General features: G+C 48.2%; 14 protein-coding genes across 14 annotated transcripts; 8 read left to right on the forward strand and 6 right to left on the reverse strand.

The window, feature by feature from the left end:
• Window positions 1-65: 65 nt before the first annotated feature.
• On the forward strand, window positions 66-2,276 carry PRT1 (translation initiation factor eIF3 core subunit b; the record flags this gene model as incomplete). Its single annotated transcript, XM_022607998.1, has 1 exon — window positions 66-2,276. The coding sequence occupies one exon, from the start codon at window positions 66-68 to the stop codon at window positions 2,274-2,276; it is 2,211 nt and encodes a 736-aa protein (XP_022464538.1).
• Window positions 2,277-2,671: 395 nt separating this feature from the next.
• PDE2 (3',5'-cyclic-nucleotide phosphodiesterase PDE2) lies at window positions 2,672-4,294 on the forward strand (the record flags this gene model as incomplete). Its single annotated transcript, XM_022607999.1, has 1 exon — window positions 2,672-4,294. The coding sequence occupies one exon, from the start codon at window positions 2,672-2,674 to the stop codon at window positions 4,292-4,294; it is 1,623 nt and encodes a 540-aa protein (XP_022464539.1).
• A 266-nt stretch (window positions 4,295-4,560) lies between these two features.
• Window positions 4,561-6,042, reverse strand: VTS1 (Vts1p; the record flags this gene model as incomplete). The annotated part of the gene is made up of 1 exon (XM_022608000.1): window positions 4,561-6,042. The coding sequence occupies one exon, from the start codon at window positions 6,040-6,042 to the stop codon at window positions 4,561-4,563; it is 1,482 nt and encodes a 493-aa protein (XP_022464540.1).
• A 282-nt stretch (window positions 6,043-6,324) lies between these two features.
• HAP5 (Hap5p) lies at window positions 6,325-7,038 on the reverse strand (the record flags this gene model as incomplete). Its single annotated transcript, XM_022608001.1, has 1 exon — window positions 6,325-7,038. The coding sequence occupies one exon, from the start codon at window positions 7,036-7,038 to the stop codon at window positions 6,325-6,327; it is 714 nt and encodes a 237-aa protein (XP_022464541.1).
• Window positions 7,039-7,165: 127 nt separating this feature from the next.
• Window positions 7,166-7,642, forward strand: SNX3 (Snx3p; the record flags this gene model as incomplete). The annotated part of the gene is made up of 1 exon (XM_022608002.1): window positions 7,166-7,642. The coding sequence occupies one exon, from the start codon at window positions 7,166-7,168 to the stop codon at window positions 7,640-7,642; it is 477 nt and encodes a 158-aa protein (XP_022464542.1).
• A 764-nt stretch (window positions 7,643-8,406) lies between these two features.
• Window positions 8,407-9,633, forward strand: KNAG0E00290 (endoplasmic reticulum-Golgi intermediate compartment family protein; the record flags this gene model as incomplete). Its single annotated transcript, XM_022608003.1, has 1 exon — window positions 8,407-9,633. The coding sequence occupies one exon, from the start codon at window positions 8,407-8,409 to the stop codon at window positions 9,631-9,633; it is 1,227 nt and encodes a 408-aa protein (XP_022464543.1).
• An 81-nt stretch (window positions 9,634-9,714) lies between these two features.
• On the reverse strand, window positions 9,715-11,496 carry CIR2 (electron-transferring-flavoprotein dehydrogenase; the record flags this gene model as incomplete). The annotated part of the gene is made up of 1 exon (XM_022608004.1): window positions 9,715-11,496. The coding sequence occupies one exon, from the start codon at window positions 11,494-11,496 to the stop codon at window positions 9,715-9,717; it is 1,782 nt and encodes a 593-aa protein (XP_022464544.1).
• A 136-nt stretch (window positions 11,497-11,632) lies between these two features.
• GDS1 (Gds1p) lies at window positions 11,633-13,282 on the reverse strand (the record flags this gene model as incomplete). The annotated part of the gene is made up of 1 exon (XM_022608005.1): window positions 11,633-13,282. One exon carries the CDS (start codon window positions 13,280-13,282, stop codon window positions 11,633-11,635), a length of 1,650 nt encoding a protein of 549 aa, XP_022464545.1.
• Window positions 13,283-13,870: 588 nt separating this feature from the next.
• On the reverse strand, window positions 13,871-14,980 carry CLN3 (cyclin CLN3; the record flags this gene model as incomplete). The annotated part of the gene is made up of 1 exon (XM_022608006.1): window positions 13,871-14,980. One exon carries the CDS (start codon window positions 14,978-14,980, stop codon window positions 13,871-13,873), a length of 1,110 nt encoding a protein of 369 aa, XP_022464546.1.
• Window positions 14,981-16,389: 1,409 nt separating this feature from the next.
• MSC6 (Msc6p) lies at window positions 16,390-18,498 on the forward strand (the record flags this gene model as incomplete). Its single annotated transcript, XM_022608009.1, has 1 exon — window positions 16,390-18,498. One exon carries the CDS (start codon window positions 16,390-16,392, stop codon window positions 18,496-18,498), a length of 2,109 nt encoding a protein of 702 aa, XP_022464547.1.
• A 1,040-nt stretch (window positions 18,499-19,538) lies between these two features.
• SOG2 (Sog2p) lies at window positions 19,539-22,247 on the forward strand (the record flags this gene model as incomplete). The annotated part of the gene is made up of 1 exon (XM_022608010.1): window positions 19,539-22,247. The coding sequence occupies one exon, from the start codon at window positions 19,539-19,541 to the stop codon at window positions 22,245-22,247; it is 2,709 nt and encodes a 902-aa protein (XP_022464548.1).
• Window positions 22,248-22,354: 107 nt separating this feature from the next.
• Window positions 22,355-23,311, reverse strand: TFB6 (TFIIH complex subunit TFB6; the record flags this gene model as incomplete). The annotated part of the gene is made up of 1 exon (XM_022608011.1): window positions 22,355-23,311. The coding sequence occupies one exon, from the start codon at window positions 23,309-23,311 to the stop codon at window positions 22,355-22,357; it is 957 nt and encodes a 318-aa protein (XP_022464549.1).
• Window positions 23,312-24,073: 762 nt separating this feature from the next.
• On the forward strand, window positions 24,074-25,450 carry MEK1 (serine/threonine protein kinase MEK1; the record flags this gene model as incomplete). The annotated part of the gene is made up of 1 exon (XM_022608012.1): window positions 24,074-25,450. The coding sequence occupies one exon, from the start codon at window positions 24,074-24,076 to the stop codon at window positions 25,448-25,450; it is 1,377 nt and encodes a 458-aa protein (XP_022464550.1).
• A 165-nt stretch (window positions 25,451-25,615) lies between these two features.
• On the forward strand, window positions 25,616-27,505 carry MNE1 (Mne1p; the record flags this gene model as incomplete). Its single annotated transcript, XM_022608013.1, has 1 exon — window positions 25,616-27,505. The coding sequence occupies one exon, from the start codon at window positions 25,616-25,618 to the stop codon at window positions 27,503-27,505; it is 1,890 nt and encodes a 629-aa protein (XP_022464551.1).
• Between the last annotated feature and the right edge of the window lie 165 nt (window positions 27,506-27,670).

The following is a 27,670-nucleotide window of genomic DNA, read 5'->3' on the forward strand; positions in this document are numbered from 1 at the left end:
TCACTTTTGAACTACTACCCACTACTACGTAAAGAACACTTAAGTTGATAAGACGCACACTGATAATGACCACTGCAGTAGAGGACATTAGAATTGAGGACATCCCCGTTGATGACATCGACTTCTCTGATTTGGAGCACGAGTACAAAGTCGACGCAGAGGTCAGTTTCGACCAGTACATCGTCGTGACTGGTGCACCAGTGATCCCAGAGGCTAAAGTGCCCCTGTTGAAGAAAGCGCTAGGCGGGTTGTTTGCTAAAGCTGGGAAAGTCGTGAACATGGAGTTCCCGCTGGATTCAGCCCAGAAGACGAAGGGGTTCCTCTTTGTTGAGTGTGCCACGGCACAGGACGCGAAGAAAATCATTAAGAGCTTCCATGGGAAGAGACTTGATTTGAAGCATAGACTGTCCATTTACACATTGGCGGACGTCGAACGGTTCAACGACCCTGCGTTCCCCACCGAGTTCAAAGAACCTGAATTCCCAGATTTCGTCACTTCGGGGGAATTAAAGTCCTGGTTGTTGGATGAGAACGTCAGAGACCAGTACGTCATGCAGGACGACAAGGAAACCACAGTCGTGTGGAACACGAAGAACGTCGACGACGAGGACGCCGTTGTCGAGTCCAGAGAGAACTGGTCCAATAACTACGTCCGGTTTTCGCCAAAGGGGACGTACTTGTTCTCGTACCACGTCCCAGGTGTCTCCGTTTGGGGTGGTGCTCACTTCAACCTTTTGAAGCGGTTCTTCCATCCAAACGTCAGAACCTCGTCTGTTTCCCCCTGCGAGAAGTACTTGGTCACTTTCTCTCCTGAACCCTTGGACTGTGCCTCGCACGCAAAGATGTTACAGAACGGTGAGGAGTCGCCCTTCACGGTCAAGAACGACGGTCACCAACTGTGTATCTGGGATATCGAGTCTGGCCTGCTGTGTGCCACTTTCCCAGTAGTCAAATCCGAGTTCCTACACTGGCCGCTAGTCAGATGGTCGTACAACGACAGGTACTGTGCAAGAATGGTCGGCGACACTCTGGTCGTCCACGATTCCGCTAAGAAATTTGCCCCAATGGACTCGAAGAACTTGAAGATCGCAGGTGTTCGTGACTTCGCGTTTGCTCCAACGGGTGTCAAGTTGCAACCTTTCAGGAAGACGGACGAACCCAGCGTTGTTTTGGCATACTGGACCCCAGAGACGAACAATATGTCCTGTAAGGCTGCTGTCGTGGAAGTCGGGCGTGGTCGCGTGCTTAAGACGGTTAACCTTGTGCAAGTCTCGAACGTGACGCTGCACTGGCAGAACCAATCGGACTTCCTGTGTTTCAACGTCGAACGTCACACCAAGTCCAAAAAGACTTACTTCAGCAACTTGGAGATCTGTAAGATGAACGAGAGGGATATTCCCGTTGAGAAGATCGAGTTGAAGAACCGTGTGGTCGAGTTCGGGTGGGAACCCCAGGGGAAACGGTTCGCGTTGATCGCAGTTGACGAGACCGCGGACCTCGACAACGTGGCGATCCCAAAGAACATTATCCACTTCTTCGCTCCAGAGAAGAAGAAGGACTCGGACACCGCTGGAGAGGGCGTCAAACGGTGGAAACTTGTGAAGGAATTGCCCAAGCGGTTCTGTAACACGGTCTCGTGGTCCCCCGCGGGTCGGTTTGTCGTCATTGCGACGCTAGTGAAGCCCAACTTGAAACGGTGCGAGCCTGAGTTTTTCGACCTGGATTACGCTGGGGAGAAGAACATCAACGACGACCAAGATGTCACTGCGTCCTTGAAGGATGTCGCGGAACCACCATGTGGTATGATGACGGATATCTGCTGGGACCCATCCGGTAGGTTCTTCGTGTGCTGGTCCTCTGCGATGAAGCACAAGTTGGACAACGGGTACAAGATGTTCAACGTCGCGGGCCAACTGTTGAAGGAGGAAGCTGTGTCCAACTTCAGGAACTTCATGTGGAGACCCAGACCTGAGTCTCAACTGTCGAACGCTGAGCGCAAGAAGGTCCGCAAGAACTTGAAGGAGTGGTCCGCGCAGTTCGAGGAGCAAGATGTCATGGAGGCGGACTCCGCGACAAGGGACATGATCCTAAGACAGCGTGAGTTGCTTGCCGAGTGGACGCAGTACCGTGCCGAGAAGAGCGAGCAGTTGCAAGCCGAGTTTGGATACTCATGCTTCGACACATACAAGCCCGCTGGGCCCGCCACAGAGTTTGTCTCCGTCGAAGAAATTAAGGAAGAGATCATTGAGGAGACCAAAACGAAGGTTGAAGCATGAGTGCAGCTGTCACAACAACTTGGAGACCATCGTCCAGGTATATATACGTGTGTATAATAATAATTTACCATAGAGCTTTTGCGGAGGAGGTGTGAAACTGTCACACTCAGTCCCAAGTACCCCAGGGCATCGGTAGTCCCCCTAAACGAGACCCTGGACCACCAGAGACCCGTCTTCGGTGCCATCCTGGGTTTCGGTCCGTCCCGTCACGTGACGGATATTTTTGTGCTGCTTCAAAATTTTGAAGGAAAAGTTTCGAGATTCGAATCGGAACTTGAAACGAGAGGTTCCGCTGAGCGATAGAGACACCGAGACTTGTTCAGGGCCTGTTAGCGCTTTACCGTGGGTCAGTTAGAGGAGAGTAAGCACCCCAGAGAGATAAAGAGAGAGACACAATGGCCACACTGTTTTTAATTGGCGGGGCGGAGTCCCCCCCGTTGCTGGAGAGCGGTTTGTTCGACCGGGAGGTGCTGCTGCGGGACGCAGAGACGTTATTGAGGAGGCTGTACAGCGATAGGGTGTACCCTTTGCCCAATCCATGGAACTACGAGTCTGGTGTATCGCTTGTGGTGTTGCCTACCAGCGGTGGTGCAGACGACAGGGCGGGCCGTGGCAGTGGTGCAGAGGAGGACGCGGTGTTGCTGAACAAACTGTTTGGGAAGTTCTTCCCGACTTTCAACATCCGGGCTGTCTCGCAGTTTGCAGTGGAGGAGGATCTTGCAACGCTCTTGGACATGGTGCAGCAGGAGAGGCAGCTGTGCCGAGATAGGACGAGCAGAATGGACCACTGGATGCACCACGACGTTTTGCCCGCTGAGATCACAGACGACTCGCACAGAGCGAATTCGACGTGCCAGAACAACTTGTACTCGATGCTGAAGCATTTCCACGCTGCACAGGGTACAGACTTGCGTGTACCCAGGGTTCTGCGCAACATCCGGTTCTCGGAACTGGTCGAAGAAGTGGACGCGGAGGGCCCCACGGGACCAGATACCGTGGAACAGTTCCAAGAAGTATTGAATACCTGGGAATTTTCTGCTTTGAACCTCACCACTTTGCAACTCATCAAATGTGGGTTCTACATATTGCACACTTTGTCCCAAAGGGCTAAAGTACCCACAGCAGATAATAAACTTTACCTCTTGCTGTTTACACTGGAGGCGTCGTACCATCAGATAAACAGGTTCCACAATTTCAAGCACGCGATAGACGTCATGCAGGCGACGTGGAAACTGTGCAGCATCATTCTCCCACAGGACCACCGCGTCACACTTTTGCTATGCCTTGCCGCGATAGGTCACGATGTGGGACATCCGGGGACCAACAACGCACTGTTCAAACAGGAGAGCGGCACGAGTCGGATGTTCCAAGGCCACTCAGTGCTAGAGAACTTCCACTACCAAATCTTCAGTTCCATCCTCAGGTCCCTGTGGCCCACCGTGTTCAGTCTCACTAGGACAGACACGGAGCACAAAAATCTAATCGAAAGTGCCATCCTTGCTACAGACATGTCCATCCACCAAAAATACGTGGATATCCTCACGGAAAGGTCCACATCGGACGTACCGTTGACGGTGGTTGAGACAATATCTCTTATAATCAAGGCAGCAGACATATCGAACGTCACGCGGCCGCTCCACGTATCGGCAAAATGGGCGTTCCTGATCACATTGGAATTCAAGGATTGTGCCGCTCTGCAAGAGTACCTCCAATCGAGGGGAAACTCTACAAATTCGTGCCACTGCGCCGTGCAAGACAGCCGGCCTCGCGAGGACTACGACATGGAGTTTGAAATAGAGATGCACGAGTTGATCAACTCGACACCTTTCTCGCTGGATCTGCTACTTAAAAAGTATCCTGCCATCCCGGCGGGGCAAATCTTCTTCATTAATACATTTGCATTTGAGTTCTTTGACAAACTGGCAAAGATCTTCCCAGACCTGAGGTTCCTCATCGAAAACGTTGAATCGAATAAACAATTCTGGATTAAAAGACAAGAATCACGTACGAGTTCCTGATGTGGCTTACCATTTTCCATTCCCTGCGAAAGGGAGGGTGTGCTAACGAGTCTAGAGGGTTTATACATTATACAAAAACACACACTGTGTTGGATCGGAGGGGGGTGGTCAAAGCGATTTGGGAGGATGTACTGTTATAATATCGAAATAATAGAGAGTATGTGTGTATGTACAAGTACGTAAATAATATACTACCAACGGAATAAGACAGTAACAGCGCATGCCATGCCATCACCACAAACACACACGCAAGTCAAAGACCTGTTTTAACTCAAAGTTTCATTCTGTGCAAAGGCGCTGTTGTCGATGAGTCCCCTCTCCTTGTACTCCCTGACGACGTTGAACGCCTTTAGCAGTTTGCGGCGAGCCCCCAGCGCGGCGACACCTTTCTTCTCGAGAGCTGTATCGTCCAGATACACAAGTTCCTCCCAGGGGACCCCAGCGAGAATATCTGAGTACTTGTGCAACCGCAGAGTTTTGAGCCAAGCTGGGATGTTGGTCAGCAGTTTGGGGTCTGTCAGGTTCTCTGGTAGCATGGACTGGTTGTTCCCCGGGCCCACCAAGGACCCAAGGTCCGTAGGAGACAGGTGTGTGGTCATTGGTGACGCGGCAAGGACTGCTGGAGCGGCGGCCGGGACCGGGGCCGGGACCGCGACGGGGGCCTCCGTGACCGCGTCTGCGGTAGCCCTGTCTTGCTGTAGGCTTGTGACGTATGGTCGCACGGTCGGAGGCGGGCTGCTTTGAAGCTTTGTCTGGTTATTGGATAAATTTGGGCCTGCCGAATTTGGTCTCCTTGGTGGTTGTGCTTGCGGTGACGCTGTGAGCGTTGCTGCCAGGTTGTTCCCGCTGTTGCCCTGTGTTGTGTAACTGAATATTGGTTGATGCGAATACCTGGTCTGCGGTTCCGGCGACCATTGTGGTCTGTGGTCCGCGGTGTGCGTATGTCTGCCGCTGTTGTTCTGGACGGGTTCCGGTGACCACTGGAAGCGTCTTTCGCTGAGAGAGTGCTGGTGTTGGTGCTGCGGTGGCTGTGGGCGAGCGTGTAGTTCTGGAGACCACTGTGCTCTCTCCATGGCCTTCGCCGCTGGTCCACCGGACACGAGCGAATCCAGGTTTCTTGTCTGTTCTTGGCGTGGCGCAGAGGGTATGGGAGCCGGTTCCCCATGCATCTTCATCTGCACTGTGGCGAGCACCTCCGGGTGCAAGTTGTCTGTGATGGCGTCCATTGCCTTTAGTTGGACTCCGGGGGACATCTGTCTGATCCAGAGGGCCATGCGCTGTATCTCCTCCGCAGGCGTGCCGTCCGCGTCAGCTGTGGACGCAGTGGGCATATGTCTAGCGATCTGCGAGTAAACGCTCGTGCCACTGGTCCCACTTGCCGTACTCGTTGCACTAAGTTGCAAAGGAGAGGCCACCCTCGCGAGATGATGCCTGTCGCCCCTCGGGAGAGGCTGGTGCAGGGGCATATGCTGCTCAAAGTTGCTCTGTAGAGACACAGTCGACGGCTGCGAGGAGTCCAAGTGGAACTGCGACTGGTCGAGGATATCATTGAGCGACATGCTGTGAACGCCCATCGTCGGGCTTCTTGTCCCCACAACACCGCCGGGGACCCCGGCGACCGCGGGTCCCACCGCGTTTCCGTTGCTGTTGTTGATTGCAGATGACTGCGGAGAGAGCAGTACGGCACCTGGGTGCACGGACCTGATGTACGGCGACGTCGGCGAGTTCGTCCCACTGAGCATCGTCATCGATCCACAAAATTAGCAGTTAACGGTTCTAAAGAGAGAGTGAAGTTCCCACACACACACACAACAGGGGCAGCACAAGCGAGTAAACAGACTCCTTGACGGGCTGACTGACTGACTGACTGACTAGCACGCTGGAAGATGCAACTGTCAACTGTCAGTGCAAGAGATGCCTCTCCTCTTCGTTGCAGTTGGAAAAATTTTCAGTATGGCGATGTAATAGGAGACCCATCCCACAAGGTGAGTGAGAGGGACGATGAGGCTATAGTGTTCTTCCATGGTGTTTTACTGGCGCGGTACGATGTCGATGAGGAAGTCGAACATGTCGCTTCCCTTGAGGGCCTCTGCGATGTCTGCCTTCTGGAGCGTGCGGCGTTTGTTGCGTTCTGCGACGCACCAGGCGCGCATCGTGAGTTCCGTGACGAAGATCTCGCAGGCCTTGGCGAAGATGATGGGCGCCTCCGCGCTGATCATGCGCACCTCCTCGTCCGTCTTCATCACTTTGCGGATGCGCGCGAAGGGCAGCGAGTGCGAGCGGAAGTCGTCGCGCACGCCTGACCCGGGTTCGTTCGTAGACTCGACCTCGTCGATCAGCTCCTGCCAGTACTGCACCATGATCTCGCGGTAGTGGCCCGTGAGGCCCTGGCCGACGTTCTGGAAGACGTCCTCGTCTTCCCCCTCTTGACCGTCCGCTGTAGCCGTAGTGGCAGTGGTTGCGGCGGCAGCGGCGGCCGCTGCAGCCGCCGCTGCCTCGGATTCTTCCACTTCTTCACCTTCACTGCCGGGGGAGTCCCCACCCTCGAGCAGTCCCTCTTGTATCCCGCCCAGCGGGCCCTCGCCTTCTTCGTCTCCTGTACTCGCGTACCCTCGTCTGTCGCGCGTTCCGCGCGTCCCGCGACTCTCATTACTGTTGCTATGCATCATCCCCGTACCAACGTCTCTTCTCAAACACCTACCACGCAGTTGCTGGACCCCCCAGACCCTCCAAACGACCCCCATCCAGTTGCATCAAACGTCTGTTATTTAATCAACTTCAATTATTTAACCTTAGTGTGACTGATTGCACTCAAGAAAGGGTCCCCCAACGGCCCTGTACGTACACTAAGTTCACTGTACGGCACCCTCTATGAGACCCTTCCAGTCCTTCAGCACCACGGAACACTCGACGTTCAGCTCGCCCTCCCCGACAGGGCCGGACACGCCCGCGCAGTACGGGGAGCCGGAGTCCCTGATGGAAGTTGAGGTTGGTGCGCCTCAGACGCACAAGATCGGTGGAGAGACGTTTACGGACTACGAGGTGACCGCGCGGACTAACTTGCCCGGTTACGCGCGCGGCACAACGGTTGTGCGCCGCCGGTACAGCGACTTCGAGCACCTGCGGCAGTGTCTCAAGAACGAGATGGTGGTGACGAACCGTACAAGAGTCAAGATTCCACACTTGCCGGGGAAGATCTTTCTGTCCAACAGGTTTGACGAACGCGTCATCGAGGAACGCCAGAGGGGCCTCGATAAGTGGCTCAAGAGCGTCGCGGGTCATCCCTTGTTGCAAGTTGGGTCCGCGGTGCTCGTAAGGTTTCTGCAGAGCAGAGTGTTCTCGGGATAAGGTATCCCGAAGTGCAGTACAGAAACTTCATTGTGGAGTACACTGCATCTCGATATCAAAGCAGGCAATATTATTACGTTCACTCGAGCGTGCTGGTCCCCCCCCTCGGTCCCTGCTATACAGTCAATTTGAACGTTGAGACGAACAGTTAGTTCATTGATTCAGGATCGTTAGAAGGGTATGCGGTGTTTTAGTACTTACGCCTTAGCAGCCACCTTAGACGACAGTATTACAAGATAAGGTTTAGCCGTGTAGGCTAGCCATTCGTATCTGGATCAGTTTCAGTATAACTCCTCTGGTCATCAAGGAAGACACTGGGAAAGTCTCAGCGGAACAAGTGACTTATACAATTTGGTCCAGATCGCATCACAGTGAGCCACTATGTTGTGGCCTAGCAGGTGATGTGCTGGTCGTTACGGTGCCGAACAGAACCGTTTCTTCTTGACGAGAGAACCCGTTCGTGGATGGTTTCTATGTATCGTGTCCCGTTGGAATATAACATTATACGTACTTGATCTGTTTACACCCATCAAAAGTATCGCGGCATTCCGAGCATTGACCAGATGTTCGTCTGCGTTACAGTGACTGCATTGGTGCCCTGTTAGGGGCGTGCATTGCACTGTTCATTAGTGATCTGCCACTACTACAGTCTCTAAGAAGTGAAATTTTGCATATTTTAAGCTTCACTGTCACCATCACACTATCGGGTTTGGACCGTCTGTAGCATCATCCAACTGCCCGTACTGCATCTCCCCCCATTGCATATGATGAGACGTTCGACGCTGCTCTCCATGGACGCGTTTTCCAGGGCGGAAGACGACGTCCGCGTGCGCACCAGGGCAGGTGCGTACGTGACACTCGCATGTCTCGTCACCACGGTGTTCCTCCTACTTAGCGAGTACCGCCAATGGAACACCATTGTGTCCCGCTCGTCGCTTGTTATCGACAGGGAGCACGGGCTAAAGCTGGACCTGCGGTTGGACGTGACTTTCCCACACCTGCCCTGCGATCTCGTCTCGTTTGACGTGCTCGACGACTCAGGTGTGCTGTTGCTAGACGTGGATGACGAAAACAACCACTTCACAAAGACGAGGATCGACCAGCGTGGAGAACCACTTGATGCTGCCGCTGCTGCTAGCTTCAAGCTCGATGCAGAGGCCGCTCAATTGCCCCCAACGGACCCGGACTACTGTGGATCCTGCTACGGCTCACGCGACCAAACAAGGAACGATGAGCTCGACCCAGCGAACAAAGTGTGCTGCAACACCTGCAGCAGTGTCCGTGAGGCGTACCTCGACGCAGGATGGGCCTTCTTCGATGGGAAGAACATTGAGCAGTGTGAAAGAGAGGGATATGTCGATAAGATCTCGCAACGTATTACGGAGGGGTGCCGCATCAAAGGTGGTGTGCGTCTCAACAGAGTCCAGGGGAACATCCATTTTGCTCCAGGTGATGCGTTCCGGTCCGCAAGAGGTCACTTCCACGACACTTCGATGTACGATCAAACTGGATCATTGAACTTCGACCACATCATCCACCATTTAAGCTTCGGCCCATCAGTGGACAATATGCAATCCCTCGAAAAGGCGAGCAACGTTGCCATTGCACCGCTCGATGGGAAACAGGTCCTCCCCAGGTACGACTCGCACGCCTACCAGTACACGTACTTCACAAAGATCGTCCCGACAAGATTCGAGTACTTCAGTGGGTCTGTCATCGAGACTACACAATTCTCTTCAACATTCTCAGCAAGACCGATTGGCGGCGGGACCACGGAAACAGCCACGTACACAAGCGGTGGGACCCCGGGACTCTACTTCAACATAGAGATGTCCCCGCTGAAGGTTATCCACAAAGAACAAAACAAGATCTCCTGGTCAGGGTTCCTACTAAACTGTATCACCAGTATCGGTGGGGTCCTGGCCGTCGGGACAGTCGTAGATAAGATACTATACAGGGCGGAAAGGACTCTGCTGAATAAGAAGCAATGACCAGCCAAGCTAGCTTGCTGAATAAATATATAGTGTATATTGAATAAATAATAGAGAATCTTCCATAGACGTCCGTCCTTCTCAAGTACAGAAGTACTTGGGCCCGTCGCCTCCTTCTGGAACCACCCAGTTAGTGTCCCCTGTCGGGTCCTTGATATCGCACGTCTTGCAATGAATGCAATTCTGCGAATTGATAACAAACTTCATCTCTCCCGTTGCATCGTCCTTCAAAAACTCATAAACACCTGCAGGGCAGTAACGAGACTCGACACCTTGGTACTTGTCCCAGGATTTACGCGAGTGTGCCTGCAGATCCTGTGTAGGACCAATACGCAAGTGGTTCTGTTCCGTATCGTCGTGGTAGGTACCCGTTCTGGAGATCGACGTCATAATATCAAACGATAACTTCCCGTCCGGTTTAGGATACTCGATAGCTTTGAAGTTCGCCGCTGGCTGTGTGTGCTGGGCGTCTGTCCCGCGGAATTGGAAAGTCCAGGGAACGCGGCCCTTGAGAATCATAGCGTCAAGACCGGAGTATGACATCCCACCGTACAACCCAAACAGCTTGTTGTTGAATGCAGGTCTGATGTTACGCACCTCATATAACTCGTCGTGGATCCACGATTTGGAAACCGCTTCAGGGTAGGCCTTCAAGTTTAAGGTCGCGCCCAGTTCCAGTTTGTCAACATTCTCAGACGTTAGCTCTTCGATATCCGCTGGGATGGCGCTCTCGAGGGACTCCAAACCGGATAACTGGCGGTAGATCTCCTCTGCAGCCAGCATGCCGCTCTTCATGGCAGTGTGGCTGCCCTTGATCTTGGGCACGTTCATGAACCCGGCAGATGCACCGACTAGTGCACCACCAGGGAAGTTCAATTGCGGGATCGCTTGCAACCCACCTTCGTTCAATGTCCGGGCCGCGTACGAGATGCATTTACCACCTTCCAACACATTAGCATAGTACGGGTGATGCTTCATCTTTTGGAATTCTTGATAAGGTGACACGTACGGGTTGGCGTAATCCAACCCAACAACAAGCCCGACGGCTACTAGGTTCTCGCCAAAATGGTACTGAAACCCGCCGCCGTAGACGTTCTTTGACAGAGGGTACCCCATAGTGTGGGAGGTGAACCCCTTCTTGAATTTGTCAGGGGTAACCTGCCATACCTCTTTGATACCAAGCCCATAGGTCTGTTTTGAGGGACCGTACAGATTGTATTTCTTTAAGATCTCCTTAGTCAAAGATCCGCGACAACCCTCTGCCAGCAACGTTGTTCTAGCCTGAAATTGCAACCCTCTCTCAAAATTGTCTGGTTTAGGCTTCCCAGCTTTGTCGATCCCGAGATCCTTCGTGGCAACCCCAGCCACCTCATTGCCTTTGTAAATCATATCGGAGACACTTACTCCAGGGTACAATTCGACACCAAGTTCATCGGCCCTCTCGGATAACCATTTGGTCAACTGGTTCAATGAACAAACCCAGTTCTTCCCCTTGTTGCGCATAGAGGATGGCATGGGCACTGGGATAGCAAGTTTCTTGCCCATCAGTAATTTAAACTGGTCCTCCGTTACCTCCGTAAATAGTCCATCTGGGTACTTCTGAGATGTATCGCGCTCCGGAAACAACTCCTTCAATGCGACAGGGTTGACCACAGCGCCGCTGACAATGTGGCCTCCAAAATCTGTCGCCTTCTCGAGGACAACAACCCTGTACTTGTTATCTTTATCTAGCTGTTTCAATCTTATTGCGGTAGCTAGCCCCGCGGGGCCCCCTCCAACGACACAGACGTCGCATAATTCTACAAGTCGGGGAACAACGCTGGCTACGGTCCTCCGAGCACCGTAGAGCCTTCTTAGCAGCATGTTTGTAGTACTTCTTGCCCTTTTATGTTCAAGTTGTGAGGGGAGGGGGAGTCTCCCGATAAACTTCTAAACAAGTGAACCAAATAAAATTGTGCATATGTAATGATATTTAAAGAAACGTACCATAGAAGAATAACTAAAACATGCAGTCAAGGTCGTCCAGAGAGACGGATTCAGGAGATGCAATCTCTTGCACGAGGAATCCATTGCGGACCATGGCGACCCAGTCGTTGTCGCCGCCCTGGGTCTTGTCTTTATTGTCCGTGGACAAGTGTGCGGCTGATTTCGTCATGATTCCGCCGCTGTCATCGCTGTCCATTTTGCTCTCTGTCCTTGGAGGGTGCTGCTCCAACAGTCGACAGATGTTGGTCAGTGACTGGGAGCTTGTAGCACCTGTCTGCGTCTGCTGGAACCCGTTCTTGGGTAGCAGTTTAGATATTCTTGGGGTTTGGGCAACTGCAGTCACGTAGCTCGAGTTCGAAGGCGTAGCAATTGGCTGGTACGCGGACAAACTCGCTGTGCTGCCATGGATGCTGCTGTTGCCCGTGTGGATGTTTGTGCCGTTGGGACTCGACAAAGGTCCAGCAGCCCCTCTCGGCGACGAGCTGTGGGATAGTTTCATCGCTTTGCCTAATTTCTTGTTGTCATTACTTGTGTCACTGTCGTTATTACCTTTGTTGGTATTGTTATTGTTAAGAGTCCGTTTTCTGCTCCCCGGGGTCGCCGTGTTCGCAGCATTTATTAAAGGAGGTTTCATTAATTCGTTACTCGTGTCAGTACAAGCATTTGTGTTGTTTGTCATTTCGTTAGTTTTATTGTTGTTGTTTGGGGAAGTTGACGTCAAAGTCGCCGACACTGGCGACGCCGCGTAGGGGATATTGTACTCTGGCGTCAAAGTGAAGTTCATGTTACTCCCCGACTTTACCAGAATATCCGTGGAACTTGCCGTTACCGGTGCACCTGCACTGGCCGTTGCCGTTGTTGCCTCCGCTGGTTCCGCTGGTGTCTGGGAACTACCCATCTGCTCTTTCAACTGTGTGGTCACCAACTGTGCGTGTTCTTTGTAGTCTGGGGAGAGGATGCCCCTATATATGTACAGCATTCTACGAGGAGATGAATTCGACCACTCTCTCGAGATGGCGTACACCAAAGTTTTCTCTCCCTTTTCGATCTTCTTGACGTACGCGTTCAGCTTCGCAGAGATGAGGTTGGACAGTTTCGTGGACAAGTTGGACATCTCCGGGTGTTTCACGAGCAGCTGGTCACAGATCTGTTTGACCGTGATACCTGCTTGGCTAGGGTCGCTTTCGAACAGGATGATGAACACCGCGTGTAGCACATCGTCCTCGAGCGGGCCAGCCCTATCCGTTGGCAAGGGTCTTTCCCCAGTCACTGGGATCAGTTTCGATACTTCAATCAGAGGGTTGTTGTTCTTGGCGTTGTATGAGGAACCAGCACTGCTGGCTGCAGTGTTCGTTCCATTCGCGGCCGCAGACAACTCCTTCTTGGAACTGCTCCTCCGTTTCCCCTTCCCCTTCCCCGAAGACGGTTTGGTCTCGTCTGTGGGGATCGCAGCACCATCCACTAGGGGAGACGCTGACGATGGAAGTTGGGGTCCCTGTGGAGCCTGTGCCAAATTTGGATTGATATCGACTACATCCACCGTTTCTGAGCCCGGGAAAGACACACCGTTGAACTGGAACAGCGGCAACGCTGAGTTATGCAGCAGATCATGCTCATCCATCTGCGTTAGCAACTGTAACGGTCTTGGATTAGTCAGAGCCATTTCTTACCAGATAGAGGGAAAAAAGGAGAGGGAAAGAAGAAAGCCTCTACTGTGAGAAAAGTGTATGTATCTGTCAGGTCCTGCCCTTTTTGATGACACAATGTTTCCTCTTTTTTATAAAGCAGCTGCTGATGTAAAACAGGGACGCACGCACACAAGTGATTAGCGATGGGGGAATCGGATGACTCTTCTCAAATTGGGATAATATAATACGCACAGAGAGCCCTTTTGTTTTCCCTTTATTTTTTCCGGTTATTTCACCTATTGTGCCTCCTGCCAATCCGGGTAACCTTCCTTGGAGGCGATGGTTCCCTGAAACTTTTCACGGATTCTCCGAAATTTTCTATTTCTGAAATTTTTCAGCTGAAAAATTACCGGTTTGATTTTTTGCGTCGCTTGAGTGGCTTCTTGGAGGCATTTCCCTTTACGGTAAGTGCTTGGGTTCTTTGATTATTTTATTTTTTACAAAAAAAAAGATGGTATGTAGAACGGGTGACTGCTTCGTCTGCGTACACCGCGGCCAAAATGCTAAATAAATGCGGGGAAGCGCGTGCGTCCGTGCACCACGGCCTGTGCGGTGCTTTTTTTTCACTCTTTCCGCATTTTTGGAACTGGGGACGGATGGTCTTCTTCGGAGATTTGGTTCAGCCGCTTCCGTTTCAGTTCGCTTGGCGTAGTGGGTGTCAGTGGTAGCTTGTAGGCCTGGTGGTGCTGCTGTTGCTGTTTGGCGTGAGGGAACGGCTTTGGGGTGTCCACAACGTGGGCGATGAAAGTGTTCATTGCCGCCTCGTGTGTCAGACGGTTGATCAGTTTCGTTAAGCTGCGGTACACTGAGTGGTACCTTTCCTGGTACTTCAATTTGAAGCTGGTTGGGTATTTCTCGTTGTTGAGTGAGACCAGGTAGTTCACCAGTTTGTGGTGTAGCGGGGTTTGTGTGGGTGTGGCGGGTGTAGTGGCACTCGGGGTTGTTGTGGGCCCAGTGGTCGTGTTTTTCTCGAGGTTGTTGTTGCCGTTTGTGATTATATCGACGCAGCATTGGACGATATCGTCGTGGCTGTATTGGAAATGCAAGTGTGGTGCAAAACAGACCAACTCGCAGATCATGATGCAGAGTAGTTTGGAATCGTTGACGTTCGTCTGTTGTTGCCCGTAGACCGACTGCTGCTGCTTCAACAGTTGCAAGTCGATGAAAGTGTCGAAAGTGGGGATTTTCGAGATACACCACCCGACGTTCTGCAAGATGGTCAGCTCCATGGTGAGAAACTGCTTCTTGCTGTACTGGTTGCAGCACAGCTCCGCGAGAGTCTGCAATTGCGGGATCCTTCTCTTGACGTCGTACATCTTCGAACAAGACCAAAACGCGGTGACCGCAAGCAACTGGTAGTTGTAGTTCTTGATCTGGTACACTGAGGTGAAGTTGTCGATCACGTTCAGCGTCTGGAACAAAGTTGTCGTGCTGAGTCTCAGTCGGGAATGGCACAGAAGCACAAACTCGAAGATCACAGACCGCATCTGCGAGTTGATGTACGGCTGGGAGGTGAAGTTGCTGTAGTTGAAGATTGTGTGCTGCGACTGCTGGTTCAGGGAGACCTTCCACATGTCCACGAAGTCGGGCAAGTACTCCCTGACGGTCAGTTGGTGGTTCTTCAGCTCACTCTGGAGCAGATTCAGATGTGAGGGACGTATTTTGTTGTTCATGATATCTTACAAAAAAAAACTAGGATACAGTATCAAACTTATCCAATGGTCCTCTTCAAAGAGTAATGCTAAAATGGGGACGTAACTTATAGTATTACTATGCAAAAAAAAAAGTTTCAGATGAGTATTAGGCTTATGTTCTTTGAATCTTGTGTCAAAAAGGGCAAAAAAGATCTCAAAGAAAGTGGGACGTTGTGAGAGTTCGGCGGCAGCGAGGAAGAGGGAAGAGGGAAAGAAGAAGCTTTTTAAAAAAAAAAAAGAGAGAGAGAGAGAGAGAGAGAGATGAGGTAAAGAAAACAAAATGTTTATGGAATCAATTAAACATGAATTGTCTGGTTCGTTGTCTTTGGTCCACTCAAGATATCAGAGGAAAAGAAGAGAGAAGGAAACTGCTTCTTTGCACCAGTATCAAAAAAAATTTAAAACAGTACAGCCAATATCACTTATATAATACTTTCACAACCGCAACTGTGTCGCTAATAAAAAAAGAGGCAGAAGAAAAAAAAAGACCTAAAAGAATGGGAAGGTGGAGGGGGGGAGGGTATACCCAAGACAGGAAAGAATAGTAATTTTAGCGGCATGTGCACAGAGAGAGAGAGAGGTAGAGAGACCAGGAGATGACCAATGGCTGAGAAATCGAAAAGAAAAAAGAAAAAAAGAAGTAAAATAAAGCAAAAGTTTTGAGGGCTTCGCCCTCAGACGCCTTTGTTAGAGAACTATAGTATTATTTTTAGTGCAAATAATAGCCTCCAGGAGACAGGATAAGAGGTTACCACAGACAAGCGGACAAAAGAAAACTGAAAAAAGCAAAGCGAAGCTCGAGGGCAGCTTCTAGCGATAACTCTCTCCCCTGGCATGTACAAAGTGACTTTCTACGCCGCATCATGTCCGCTGGGATCATCCACAATGGTTACACCGGAGCAATGCTATCGTGCAACACGGCACCCGACTGCTCAGTTGTGCGAGAGGGAGCGAGAAGACGACAGCTCAACAGAGCAGCCGGTTTCCTAATCCGGTAATCACGCTATCTTGGGCACCCGCTCTATTTTTGTGGCTATGGATTACCGGAAGAGGAAACATTTCCGTTTCGGGAAGGAACGAGGCGGGCCTCTTTTTCTTTCATTGCTTTTTTCCAGTCTTTTGCGCTGTTTTGTGGCACGGTTTCCCCTTTGGGACATGCACCTTGAGATTGAGAAATAGCACCGCTTCACTGGGAGGATGGGCTGTTGCAGTTGCAGTTGCAGTTGCAATTGCTCTGGATGGGTTAGGTCTTGGAGCCTGGTGCGGGGGGCAGTGTATCGGATATGTGGTAAAGGGTTAAGTTGCAACATTGGTGCAGAAAGGCGGTATTCCCTTGACACCCTCTCTCCAACAGCATTCTATTTTAGGTGTTCTAGCTCGCTGTCTCTATGATAAGGACCTGGATAGTACCTCGCAAGGCTGTGGTCTTTCAAAGAGCGGTGAGCGGCGCTACTAGCATTGTCCAGACTCGGGCCCTTGCTCAGCGGGCACAGGACGCAGGAACTTATCAGCAGAGGGATATTGTCAAAGAGTTCGGTAAGGACATTGGGGCGCTCGTCAAAGAAAATGGGACGGGCCCAGTTAAGGATCTCTTCGCACAGGTCAATGATAGTATCTTCAACTTCAAATTGAACCACGAAAATGTCAACTTGGCGCGGTCAAACGACCTGACAGGGTCGATGCACAACTTGCTCAAATTGTCTATAGATGAGAGAGAACGGTCCGTGGAGCCCTATGAGATATTGGACAGTTTGGCAAGGTACCAACTGGCCAGGCCAGATCATTTCAGGCTTGTGATGGAGCCGCTTTTGCAACAGGGGCAGTACCAGGAAGTCTTGAACCTGTGGGTTAAATTTCTTCAGGTCTCCGTTCAAGCAGGGCTGCCCCCCAGAAACATCACACAGCTCGTGGTGCTCGCTTGCGTCGCTTACCTCAGGTTACCACAGGATACAAGCCCCGACTTGGCCACTCTGTCGCAGATCTTGCAACTGGACTCAAGTATTAACCCGATAAAGAACGTCCCGATACTTCAAGTGCGGGAACACTTTAAGGAGGGCGGGCTCGACAGGTACAAAGTTCTGTTGCAACAATGTATAGAGAGGGACGAAAATTGGTACTTGGAAAGGATATCCGTAGAGATCTCCGTGTTCAAACTGCTGTTGCATTACACCGACTATGCGTCCCTCAAAAGGACTAAAGTGAGCCCACAGATAGTCGACGCGTACATCGAACGGTTCATCAAGATGCAGAAACCGTTGCTCGCCATGAGAGTCTACAGGGACTTCAAAGACGACGTGCCTACGCTCAATAACTCGTTGCTTCTCATCGTGGCAAGTATGGATGCATTATCTCCGCCAAAGGCGCTTCTAAAGATCCAGGCTGTGTGGAACTCATACATCAAACCGACTGACTCGAACGGCACCATCAGCGCCGATTCGTTCATTCACTTGTTCAAGGCGTTGTTCCAATCAGGGAATATCGAAAAGATGGACACGGTCTGGGAGAGGGAGACTCCAAAGGAACTTAAAGCGACAAACTCGGTCTTTGAGACATACTGGGGTCTTACTTTAAGGGATCACACGAATCCGATTTTGTTAGAAACCGCATTGAAAAAAATGGATATTAAGGCAGAAAACGTCAAGACAGTGCTCTTGGCGAACTCACTCCTTTTAAAAGTACTGAATGCTCCTAAAGCTGTTCGTTCGGATTTCGATAAATTGTACGGCACCTTGTTTACGTGGGATAAAGATCTCAAGCCAAATGCTACAACAAGCGCAATAAGGAAACTTGTCGCATACCGTTTTGAAAAGGAGAAAGCGGGGTTCCATTTTTTGAACATCAGGCCCACAGATATCCGGAGAAAGCTGAACGTTGTGATAAATCAGCTGGATGATCTGATAGAAGTAGCACCCGTAATCACCCCGATCAGGAAGTTCTACGACGAAGTAGTGGATCACACCAACTACTACCAATTGTACATCAAGTTCATCAGGGCCGAATTTACCAAGAGTGGCGGGTCGCCTCATGCGGCAGAGGAGATCTTCAAGACTTATATCTCCCAGCCAAAATTCACGAATATCAGTGACTTGACTTTACGTGAAAAATCACAATTGAGCGAACTCGTGAACGAACTGCTGTTTGGGTTTGCATCCTTGCGGAAGCATGGCAGCATCTCCAAGTTGGCCCAGTACTGCCAATTTGCTGAACAGATCGGCGCCATGATCCGTAACACTACAAGTTTCAACGTGATGAATAACGTAAGATCTTTTTTGATAAGTAACAAGGGCAAGGCATTGGGAGAAAAGGACAAAAAAACCATTGAAACGATCGTGAAAACTCTGGGAGGCAACAAATTGTTCCGTCTGAACTTATTCGACGTGAAATTGTTAAAGGAGGTTGGCATCAAGGAAGATCTGTTAAGCCAGCTGGAACGCGGCAAAAGGGGGCAAGAGGATGTGCCTAATGAAAAACAGGAAACTGCAACTGTAAGCATGTAAATAGATATATGCATTATCTCGTGTATTCATAGTTTTATCAAATTCTTGTCAATACTATAGGAAGAGTTGGGACTTAGCACCCTGTTTTTACGTAGTGTACGAGTCCATTTTGTTTATGCTGGTTAAGTTATGTCCTTTTTGTGATTGACAGTTAAAAAGACAAGGTAACCTGATAAGATGGGGAGGGATTATGTGTAGCAAGGAATACGGAGAACAAATTTAGATAGATTAACACAATTTCCTCAAGTGTTGAAAGAGAGAAAAATGCGATTACAAAAGATGTCTGGTTAATGTGCATTACTGGCTCTCATATTTGGTAATATCCGGGGTAAGGGCGATAAGTAACCGGGTATTGGTTTCTTTCTTTTCCTTTCTTTTCAAAGCCCAAATACGCTACAAAGATACTTGTGTAACACTTAAGGTCCAAAGTGTTGTGAAATCGGTTACTAAAAGGACGGGCTTCTCATTGTTAGGAACCCAGAAATTAAAAGGTAATCTTGAAATGGTATGCGATACGTAGCTCGGATTGAACAGTCTCAGGAGGTATAATCGGTGCAAACCGTATTGGAATCAAATACCTAGACGCCTATGGCATCGCCTAGCAACGGCACATGGCCTAAAAAGTAAAAATGTAGAGCCCTTCAGCAGCATCTACCTCCAATATACACAAGGTAGTGCTAAGCATATCAGTGCAGTTTTCAATTTAGAGCTGCCAATCTAATATGACTACACTGTAAACCTTAAGAGGTCTCGCTTGCCTTAATATTACAGATTTCTTAATCTCAACTCTTGTTACATCGATTCACTGGTAAACAGGACAAACGGGCATTGTAACTAGATTTTTGCCACCCCACAAACCGACTAACGGTGAAACGTTTATAAACCTTAGACTTGATCTGTTCATGCAGATTATATTCTTAAAAAAAGAAAATGAAAAGTTAATTAACAGAACATCGTCGAAGACTATGGAGACTAAACTTTTGGTAGAACTGATATAGTAGGCAGTTGGATCGTTCTTCAGGCCTTCATAATACACCATCATGAATGGTTTAGGTGAACCAGACCACTCCAATGAACTGGAGGCTCTGATATCTAAACAGTTGAGCAGTGGCAACAGCGTGAAACTGGTTTCGTTGGAACTGGAGTCTCTTACTACTTCGACTATTGTTGCATTGAAACCAGTAGAGAGGCTGTCACTGAGAAAGAACAGTTTAACTACTCTACCTTCAAGTTTTGCCGATTTAAAGAATCTACGGTACTTGGACCTCAACTGTAACAACTTCAGAGAGATACCTGTTTCGCTCTATGGCTGTCCCAAGCTAGAGATACTGGACCTTTCATCAAACAAAATCAAGTCCCTGCCCGATGATATACCGCCAGTGTGGACCAAACATTTGAAGGTGCTGTCTTTGAAGAATAACAGAATAGTCTCCATTTGGGATCTCAGAAATGTAGTCCGATTGCAAAAGTTGGAGATGCTCGATATCGATGGTAACAACATCCCTACAGATGAACTGGAACTTGTTCAGAAGTATACACCGACAAATGCGAGTATTCCAAGGGACGAATATTGGGCCCTAGCACTACAACGGTACTTTGAGGATCATCCAGAACAGATTCATTCACACCAACAACAGTCCGCAACTTCGATACCTACAACTGCAAATAATCCCAACAATGGGGTTACCACCAATCTTTCCTCTTTACACCAGGAGAAGTTTAGCAAAGCATCAAAGAGAATGGGTTTCATCAGTACGGGCTCCCCAAACTCGGGACAAGGGACAAGCACCGCTAACAACGAAATCATGTCTACCAGTAACCCTGAACTAGAGAACGAAACCAGCGGCAGCACTGAACTCTATAACCACACCAAATACAACGACTATTTCAAAAGATTGTCGGTACTTTCCGAAGAGTCTGTCATTAACGAACACTATAAAGTATCCCATTCTGAACTTGTGGTTGCGTGCAGGAAATTACTATTTAGCTTCACTGAATGCCAGCAAGTAATAAGAAAGATTGCTTCATTCTGTAAAGAAAAGTCAATCGCTGTGAACATTGTCACCTTGCTGTACTCAGTTCGGTCTCACATCGATAATTTAGTTGAATTTTTACAGCAGGCTGAAACTCAAAAGGATTTTAACGACCAAGCTATGATCAAACTTTGCATTACCATTACAACTATTTTCAAACAAATCATATCGTGCTTGAGAAAAAACTTCGAAGCATTTTTTGCAGAAGATGACCTCTGCTTTATCAGGATGTTCTATATGACACTACTATGCTCGTACAGTGAGATATATAACTCCTGGTGTTTTATCAGTTCAGGTGGTCCACCCCTGAAGAAAACCTCTGCTAGGAAGCACACGTTAAAGAGGAACGATTCAGCAATAAATATGTACTCGGTCGGCAGCTATTCTCCAGTGATTAGTGGCGAAGTTGGTGCGGCAAACACAAGCGTCGAGGGCTTGATAAACAAGCCTAGAAGACGTAGTCATACCCTACAAACAAAGCTCCCCTCATCGTTGTCCTCTAACGTAGTAGCGACAGGGTCTGCAATATCATCTCCAAATAGCAACATTGAAACGACAAAGTCGTTGTCCAATATTATGAGTCTGAACGCACATGTAAATGCCAACACTACAAATGGATCCAATAATGGACAGTCGATGACTCCGATAAGTCAAAAAAGCGATGTTTCAACAAGCTCTGCAGCAAGCTCCATCAATACAGGCGGTACGAGTCATACAGTCGTGGACGGAAACTCAAGTGGTGTGCGGGCAAATGACCATTCGACAACTTCAGTACAGAGCAATGGTAGCTATCCGGCAAGGTTAAGCAGCATCTCATTGTACCAGCGACAGGATAACCAAGCAAGTGAGGCCGATTACGAACACACTCAAGAGGGCAAGAGTGCTACTAATGGTGCTACTACAAACATGTCTGGCTCCTCTGACTCGACTAGAACCAAGGTTGGTACCACCTCAGCCAACTCTCCTGTTACGGCAGAGAAGGGCACCACGGACAATTCCATCAACGAAGGCAACGAATCTATCAAGATTGTTGACGAGGCCCAACAAAACATAGACATTCAGCTATACCAGATGCTAACTAACGTTGTTAAGATGGTTAGTGTAGTGTACAATCATCTTACGAGTGAGATTTCAAAGATTGCAGTAGCGAGTAGTAATGGACAGCAAATTCTAACCGATTCTCTTTCCACTAAGATCAGGGAGTTGACTGACACGTGCTGGCAAGCCATGGAGTTGTCGAAGTCTTTAAACGATAGGTTGGATCTTTTGCTCTCCGGCGAGCCTGCGATCACTGAGAGATACTTGAGCAAAGCGGAGAAACTAAGGACATGGGAGAAGATAAATGCATTTCTTAAGTCTATCATTATGATTTTGGGAAACACCAAAAGTGTCATGTCAGATTTACCTAGTTTGAACGACATACGACCTAATTTGGCTTCTTTGGCCAAGATAACGAAGGATGTTACCGTTATTCTGGACCTGAGCTCTTATAAAAGTGTGTCTGTAATCGCTGCACAGTTACAAAAGCACCAACATGCGCCACAAGTACACCAGCAACAACAGCAACAACAGGCGCATCAGCAGCAGCAGTCAGTTCCGCAACAGGTTCAACATCAGTTCCAACAGCAGCAGTACCAAATCAACAGTAACACACATGTGCCTCTACTGACACCTCAGCAACCGCCTGCGACCAATCCCTTTGAGAACATGAAGTGAACGCTCAACCGTGTGGAAGTATTTAAACATTGAACAATTAATACCCGTTTATTACACCCCACATATCTACGTACAGGTATACAGTAAATATATGATCATTCAAGTCATTACGAGCATGTGCACATTTCCAAACTCTCCTCGTATATTTTACTCAGTTCGTAGTGGTACCCTTGGACACCAAGCTTTTCAAAATATATGGGCAACTTGACCCTCGATCGTTGAGCGATTCCTGAAAACCGAATCATGTCAGTCTTATTGAGTTTTATGTTGTTTGCGGTGACGCCATTTATTAACTTGACAAATATCCTATCCATTATGAAGAACAACTTGAACACTTTCGATATGGTCAGATGGTCAGTGGCGTCGATATGGAATTTCTCAATGTAATCGAGCATGTCATCCGCTATCCTTATGAGGTACGATGCTTGGCCAAACCCTGAATCGGAAGACTGGTTAGGGGAGTGGTTGTGTAGAGCGGAACTGTGGTCTCTTCTGGAGTTCCCGCCATCCCCCTCGTTCTCGTTGTCGTCGTTCTCGTTGGCATCCAATTGCAACAGACTGTCTGTATTCGGTTCGTTATCGATGGAGTACCATATAAAATCGATCAAAGATTTGATGTCCCTCAAGAGCGCGTCGAGAGATTTGTAACCAGTCTTGTTATTCAGCCCTCTTGATTGCACAAATTTTCTCTGGATGTCCATAAACCTTTGGTCCACGTAGCTGATGAACTTGGACTGTTGCGACATCGACAGCCTTCTCCTAATGACTGGGGGCGCCCCTGTCCCGCTATTACCCTTGCTGTTTGTCTCAGCGAAAGAGGAGGAGAAGGGCGAACCAACATTTATCCTCGGTTTAAAGTCGTTTGCGTTATCGAACTGCGCGTCGTGCAGCCGTACAGAACTTGCGTTCGCGCTCGGGGGCAGACTTTCGTCGAAAGTCGGGCCCAGATCAAGGTCTGCAATATCCTGTTCATCCAGCTCCTGCACAGCGTTCAAATCCAGTTGTTCATTAGGCTCCGCGTGAAGCGGAGTCTCCGGCTCCCTTACTAGCTCGTCAGCAGCCATTTTCCACTTTCTAACAAATGTTACGGTGAGGGTCTCTGTAGGTGTAAGTACAACACTTACGCTGTATCAAAAGGTACGGTGGGGGAGTCTTCTCTAAGTCACTACCTAAGCTCCAGCATCAACGTGACCAGCAGACGTCTGAACCTGCACATTGGGGGATGTAACAGCCGTGGGTCGTTACCCGGTTTTGAGCAGTAGTTTAGGGGAAGCCATACATACACCGCGGGGACAGCACTGGGTGGGCACTTGGTATACCAGACCAGCTCCACGATGGTACCAGTAGTAGGTTGTATCTCACCATGTATCGGTTATTGATGAAGTAAAACTGTAGAGCTTTGTGAAATGCGCAACTTTCGCTTCTTTATCCGGTTCATTTCAGGTGCTTTAGAAGTCGGCTGGGAAGAGTGGGCTTAGACATGCAGAGTGTAACAAGGTTACTGTGTACCCCGCATTACTCCCATTGCAGCTGTATCAGATTTAGCTACTTCCAAAGACGTTTTTGTTGTCGAGGGACTCTTTCAAAGCGATGCCTTCTTGAATGTAAAAGCGGCTAAAATTATCAAAACGTCAATATTTAATAGAAGCAGTATAAAGTAGAAGAGCCGCCCATCTGAAAGTAGAGCTGCTGTTTTTGGTGATCTCCCAGTGAGTTGTGTGTGTGTGTGTGTTAGGAATGGAACAAGAGCTGGGGTTTTACAAGTTGTTGAAGGCGGCCCGTTGGCTGCCGAGAATCAGGAGTTCCCAATTCTGAGACACTCGTTAATGAAGATAGGGAGGCACACGAAGGAATGTACGCTGGTTTTGAATGATCCAGCCATATCTGCGGTCCATTGTACACTGTGGGTGACTGTGTTTGACGAGGAGAGTATCCCCATCTTCTACATCAGAGACACCTCGCTAAATGGGACTACGGTGAACGGTATCACTTTGGCAAAGAATGTTGCCTATCCGTTACGGAACAATGATATTGTTGATTTGTGGCCCGCAGTGCCCAGCAATACTGGTTGCACGGGGAGAATCGTTTTTAAGTTCCGGTCCAATTTCAAGGAGGTACTGGGTTACGATGTTTACTCGCATTTACATATCCAAAAAACCGTCGGTACCTGGGAGATCCTGCCCAAAGTTATTGGGAATGGTACATTTGGGCACGTTCTTGTGTGTCAGAAAACCACGCAGTATGAGCCGGTTTCTGAAACAATGAAGCAAAGATTTGCTGTCAAGATAATAAAATTGAAACCGAATAAGCTGGACAAAGAGGCCAAGATACTTCTCAGTTTGAATCATCCAAACATCATTAAAGTGCATAGGACTTTCAACGACCTCAATGACAATTTGTACATTTTCCAGGATTTGATTCCAGGAGGCGATCTGTTCTCCTACTTGGCGAAGGGCGATTGTCTGACCTCGATCTCAGAGACAGAGTCGTTGCTGTTCGTTTACCAAATATTACAGGCTTTGAAATACTTGCACGACCAGGGAATTGTCCATAGGGACCTGAAACTGGATAATATTTTATTGCAGTCGCCGGAACCATGTACAAAAATAGTCTTAGCAGACTTTGGGATCGCCAAACATTTGACTTCAAAGGTAACCAGAATGCACACAATTGTGGGGACTCCGGAATACTGTGCCCCAGAGGTTGGGTTCAAGGCAAACCGGAAGATGTACCAATCCTTTTCAAGAGCGGCGACATTGGAACAGGATAAAATCGGGTACAACAAGAAATGCGATCTGTGGTCGCTAGGTGTCATAACACATATCATGCTCACTGGTGTTTCCCCCTTCTACGGCGACGGGACGGAAAAATCCATCATTGCAAACGCAAAGATGGGTTATCTTAACTTCAAAATCAAACACTGGGCACGGGTCTCTCAACAGGCCAAGGACTTCGTCAAATGTTTGCTGAAAGTTAACGTAGAAGATAGGGCGGACAGTGATAATGCTTTGTCCCACCCTTGGATACAAAAACATGAGGCACAACTGCAACAAATCTATAAAAGGAAAATTCTTCCAATGAATGACAGTGCAAAAGTGGCCTCGACAACAAATCCTGAAAACAAAGAGACATGGAAACGCAAACTGCCTAAGTCAGTAGTAGTTCAAAGAACAATTGCTACTAATAAGAGACAACGTATTTGACTGTGAACTACTGCAAATGTTTATGACTGAGACACCTCTTTTTATTTTTGACCTTTTTCTCTTAATTTCCCAAATCGCCCATACACAAATGTTTTCTGCTGCACAGTCGCCATTGCTCATCGGTTCAGATTGAGGCAACCTATGTAGCTTGACAGCAACTGTCCAATGATCGTAAACATACGAAGATACCTACAAACTGATTTGGGGAAGATTGCTAATGATCTACTATCAAGCAAACGGATTGTCTCGTCGAAAGGGATGCCAGAGTTCAACGCCGTGTCTATCACGGATATGTGGATCAAAAACTCATTATCTGAGCGCACACATCGATCTAATAGATTGGTAGCATTGAGCATACCCGTAATCTTGAAAGCGCTACAGAATCTCAGAAGGAATGAAAATCACTTCCTGTATTTTACACTATTGAACAGGATTCAAAGTTCGAAAATCCATTGGATATCTCAAAATAATAAGGAGATCGAGGCAAGTGAGACAGGACAGATGCCCATTGAGTTTTACAACGAATTAGCTAACATGCTCTATCGAATGTCTCTGTCGATGAGTCCGGGAGATGACCTGTTCATTCTTGCCAAATTTACATTGCGTTTACTCGAGAACTACACCAAAATTACTAGAATGCGCCTGAAGATTGATACACTTTACAAATGCTCCGTCGTAGTAACAAAAACGCAGTCGATTTCTTACTTTGATAGGCTTATCGAAATAATAGAAGAAGCACACGCGAATAATACCCATGTTTCGAATACGATGCGTAAGATACTGGCAGACATCTCCTATATTGCCTTCTTCACTGAAACAGATCAAGTCCACAAATTGGAAAGTGAGTTAACCGGTGGCCTTTTTCGGTACGGTAAACATATGGTGGATTTAGAACTTATGGATCTGTTTTATCCCACCTTTATCAGAACAGCCAAATATCTACTTCTTTCCAATTCGGAATTGTGTGCTAGGAAACTGATTGAGCTTTTGGACGCTAAATGGAATGTCCGGTTACAGGACCATGATCTATCTGAACTTGTTTGTATCTGTGAAAAAAATGCTTTTGACGATACGCTTACAACGTTACAGAAATTATATCCAAACGATGTTGTAGTCCGCTCTTATAATTGGAGCGTCAAGGATATTGCAAACAAGAATTTTGAAGAGTACGTATTTGATCTAAAGAACAAAGTTATGACCTCAAACTATCCCCTTTCTGATATTCGGAATGCGAGCATCATGAACCTTAAATTAACCCAGTCGCTGCCAAACTTGGAAGAGATGTTCCAATCGCTAGAAAATATCGGTAAAAAGCTGAACAACACCCCAGGTGAACAACAATTGAAGGTCATGATTCTCAATAGCATGTTTCTGTACTTAGCTCAAAACTCAAAGTACGGCAAAAGTTTGCTGTTCCTCGAGTACTTAGTACAGAGCCCGGTTTACAACTTAAGCTTAGTGGATGCTAGTAATGTGAATACGATTAGTTATCCTGGATTGCACACTCTTTTTAGAGCTGTTAGCCTCTCCACGTCGACAACGTTTTCCAAATTTATCCTTTTTAAACAATTGAAGAACTCTCCCCAGCTCAAGTTCCAGTTTACTGTAAGGGATTATTGTCTACTATTGCAAAACAATTCCATGAAAGAAATGCCGTCGTTGCTTTATTATTACCTGTATCATTTTCTTCAGGCATTTGGAAATGATTTTTACACATCACCCAACATTTGGATTCTTCCTAAAGATATAAGCAGTATATTAGAGGGCCATAAATGTGTGCCTTTATTTCAATTGCTGGCAGGAGTTCGGAAAATGTACTGTACCACTCCACAATCGTGTACGTCGAACAAACTGACTCGACTCTTTGCTACCAGATTTCCACTTGACGAAAAGCAATTTGAGAACACCCTACTTCAAGATCTAAATGAATTGTACGCAGGAATGGCACTACCGAATGGCTACTCACTCGATATTGATATTCACAACGCTGAACGTACCAGGGATGCCTTGGAACGGTTGGAAGCAGCTTTATCTCAATTACCGATCGAAGAATAACCTAACTATTTTTTCTGTAAGTATAAATTTTAATATTCCACTGTCATGAGGCGTAATGCCGATGATGAATTAGTAATGAAGGATTGTATAATTGTGTTAAAGTATTGGGTAAGAGAAGCTAAAATAAGTAGAACTGTGGCATGTTTTTTGGAAAGATTATTTATT

Source organism: Huiozyma naganishii, chromosome 5 (genome assembly GCF_000348985.1).
Source record: "Huiozyma naganishii CBS 8797 chromosome 5, complete genome".
Taxonomy (NCBI): domain Eukaryota; kingdom Fungi; phylum Ascomycota; class Saccharomycetes; order Saccharomycetales; family Saccharomycetaceae; genus Huiozyma; species Huiozyma naganishii.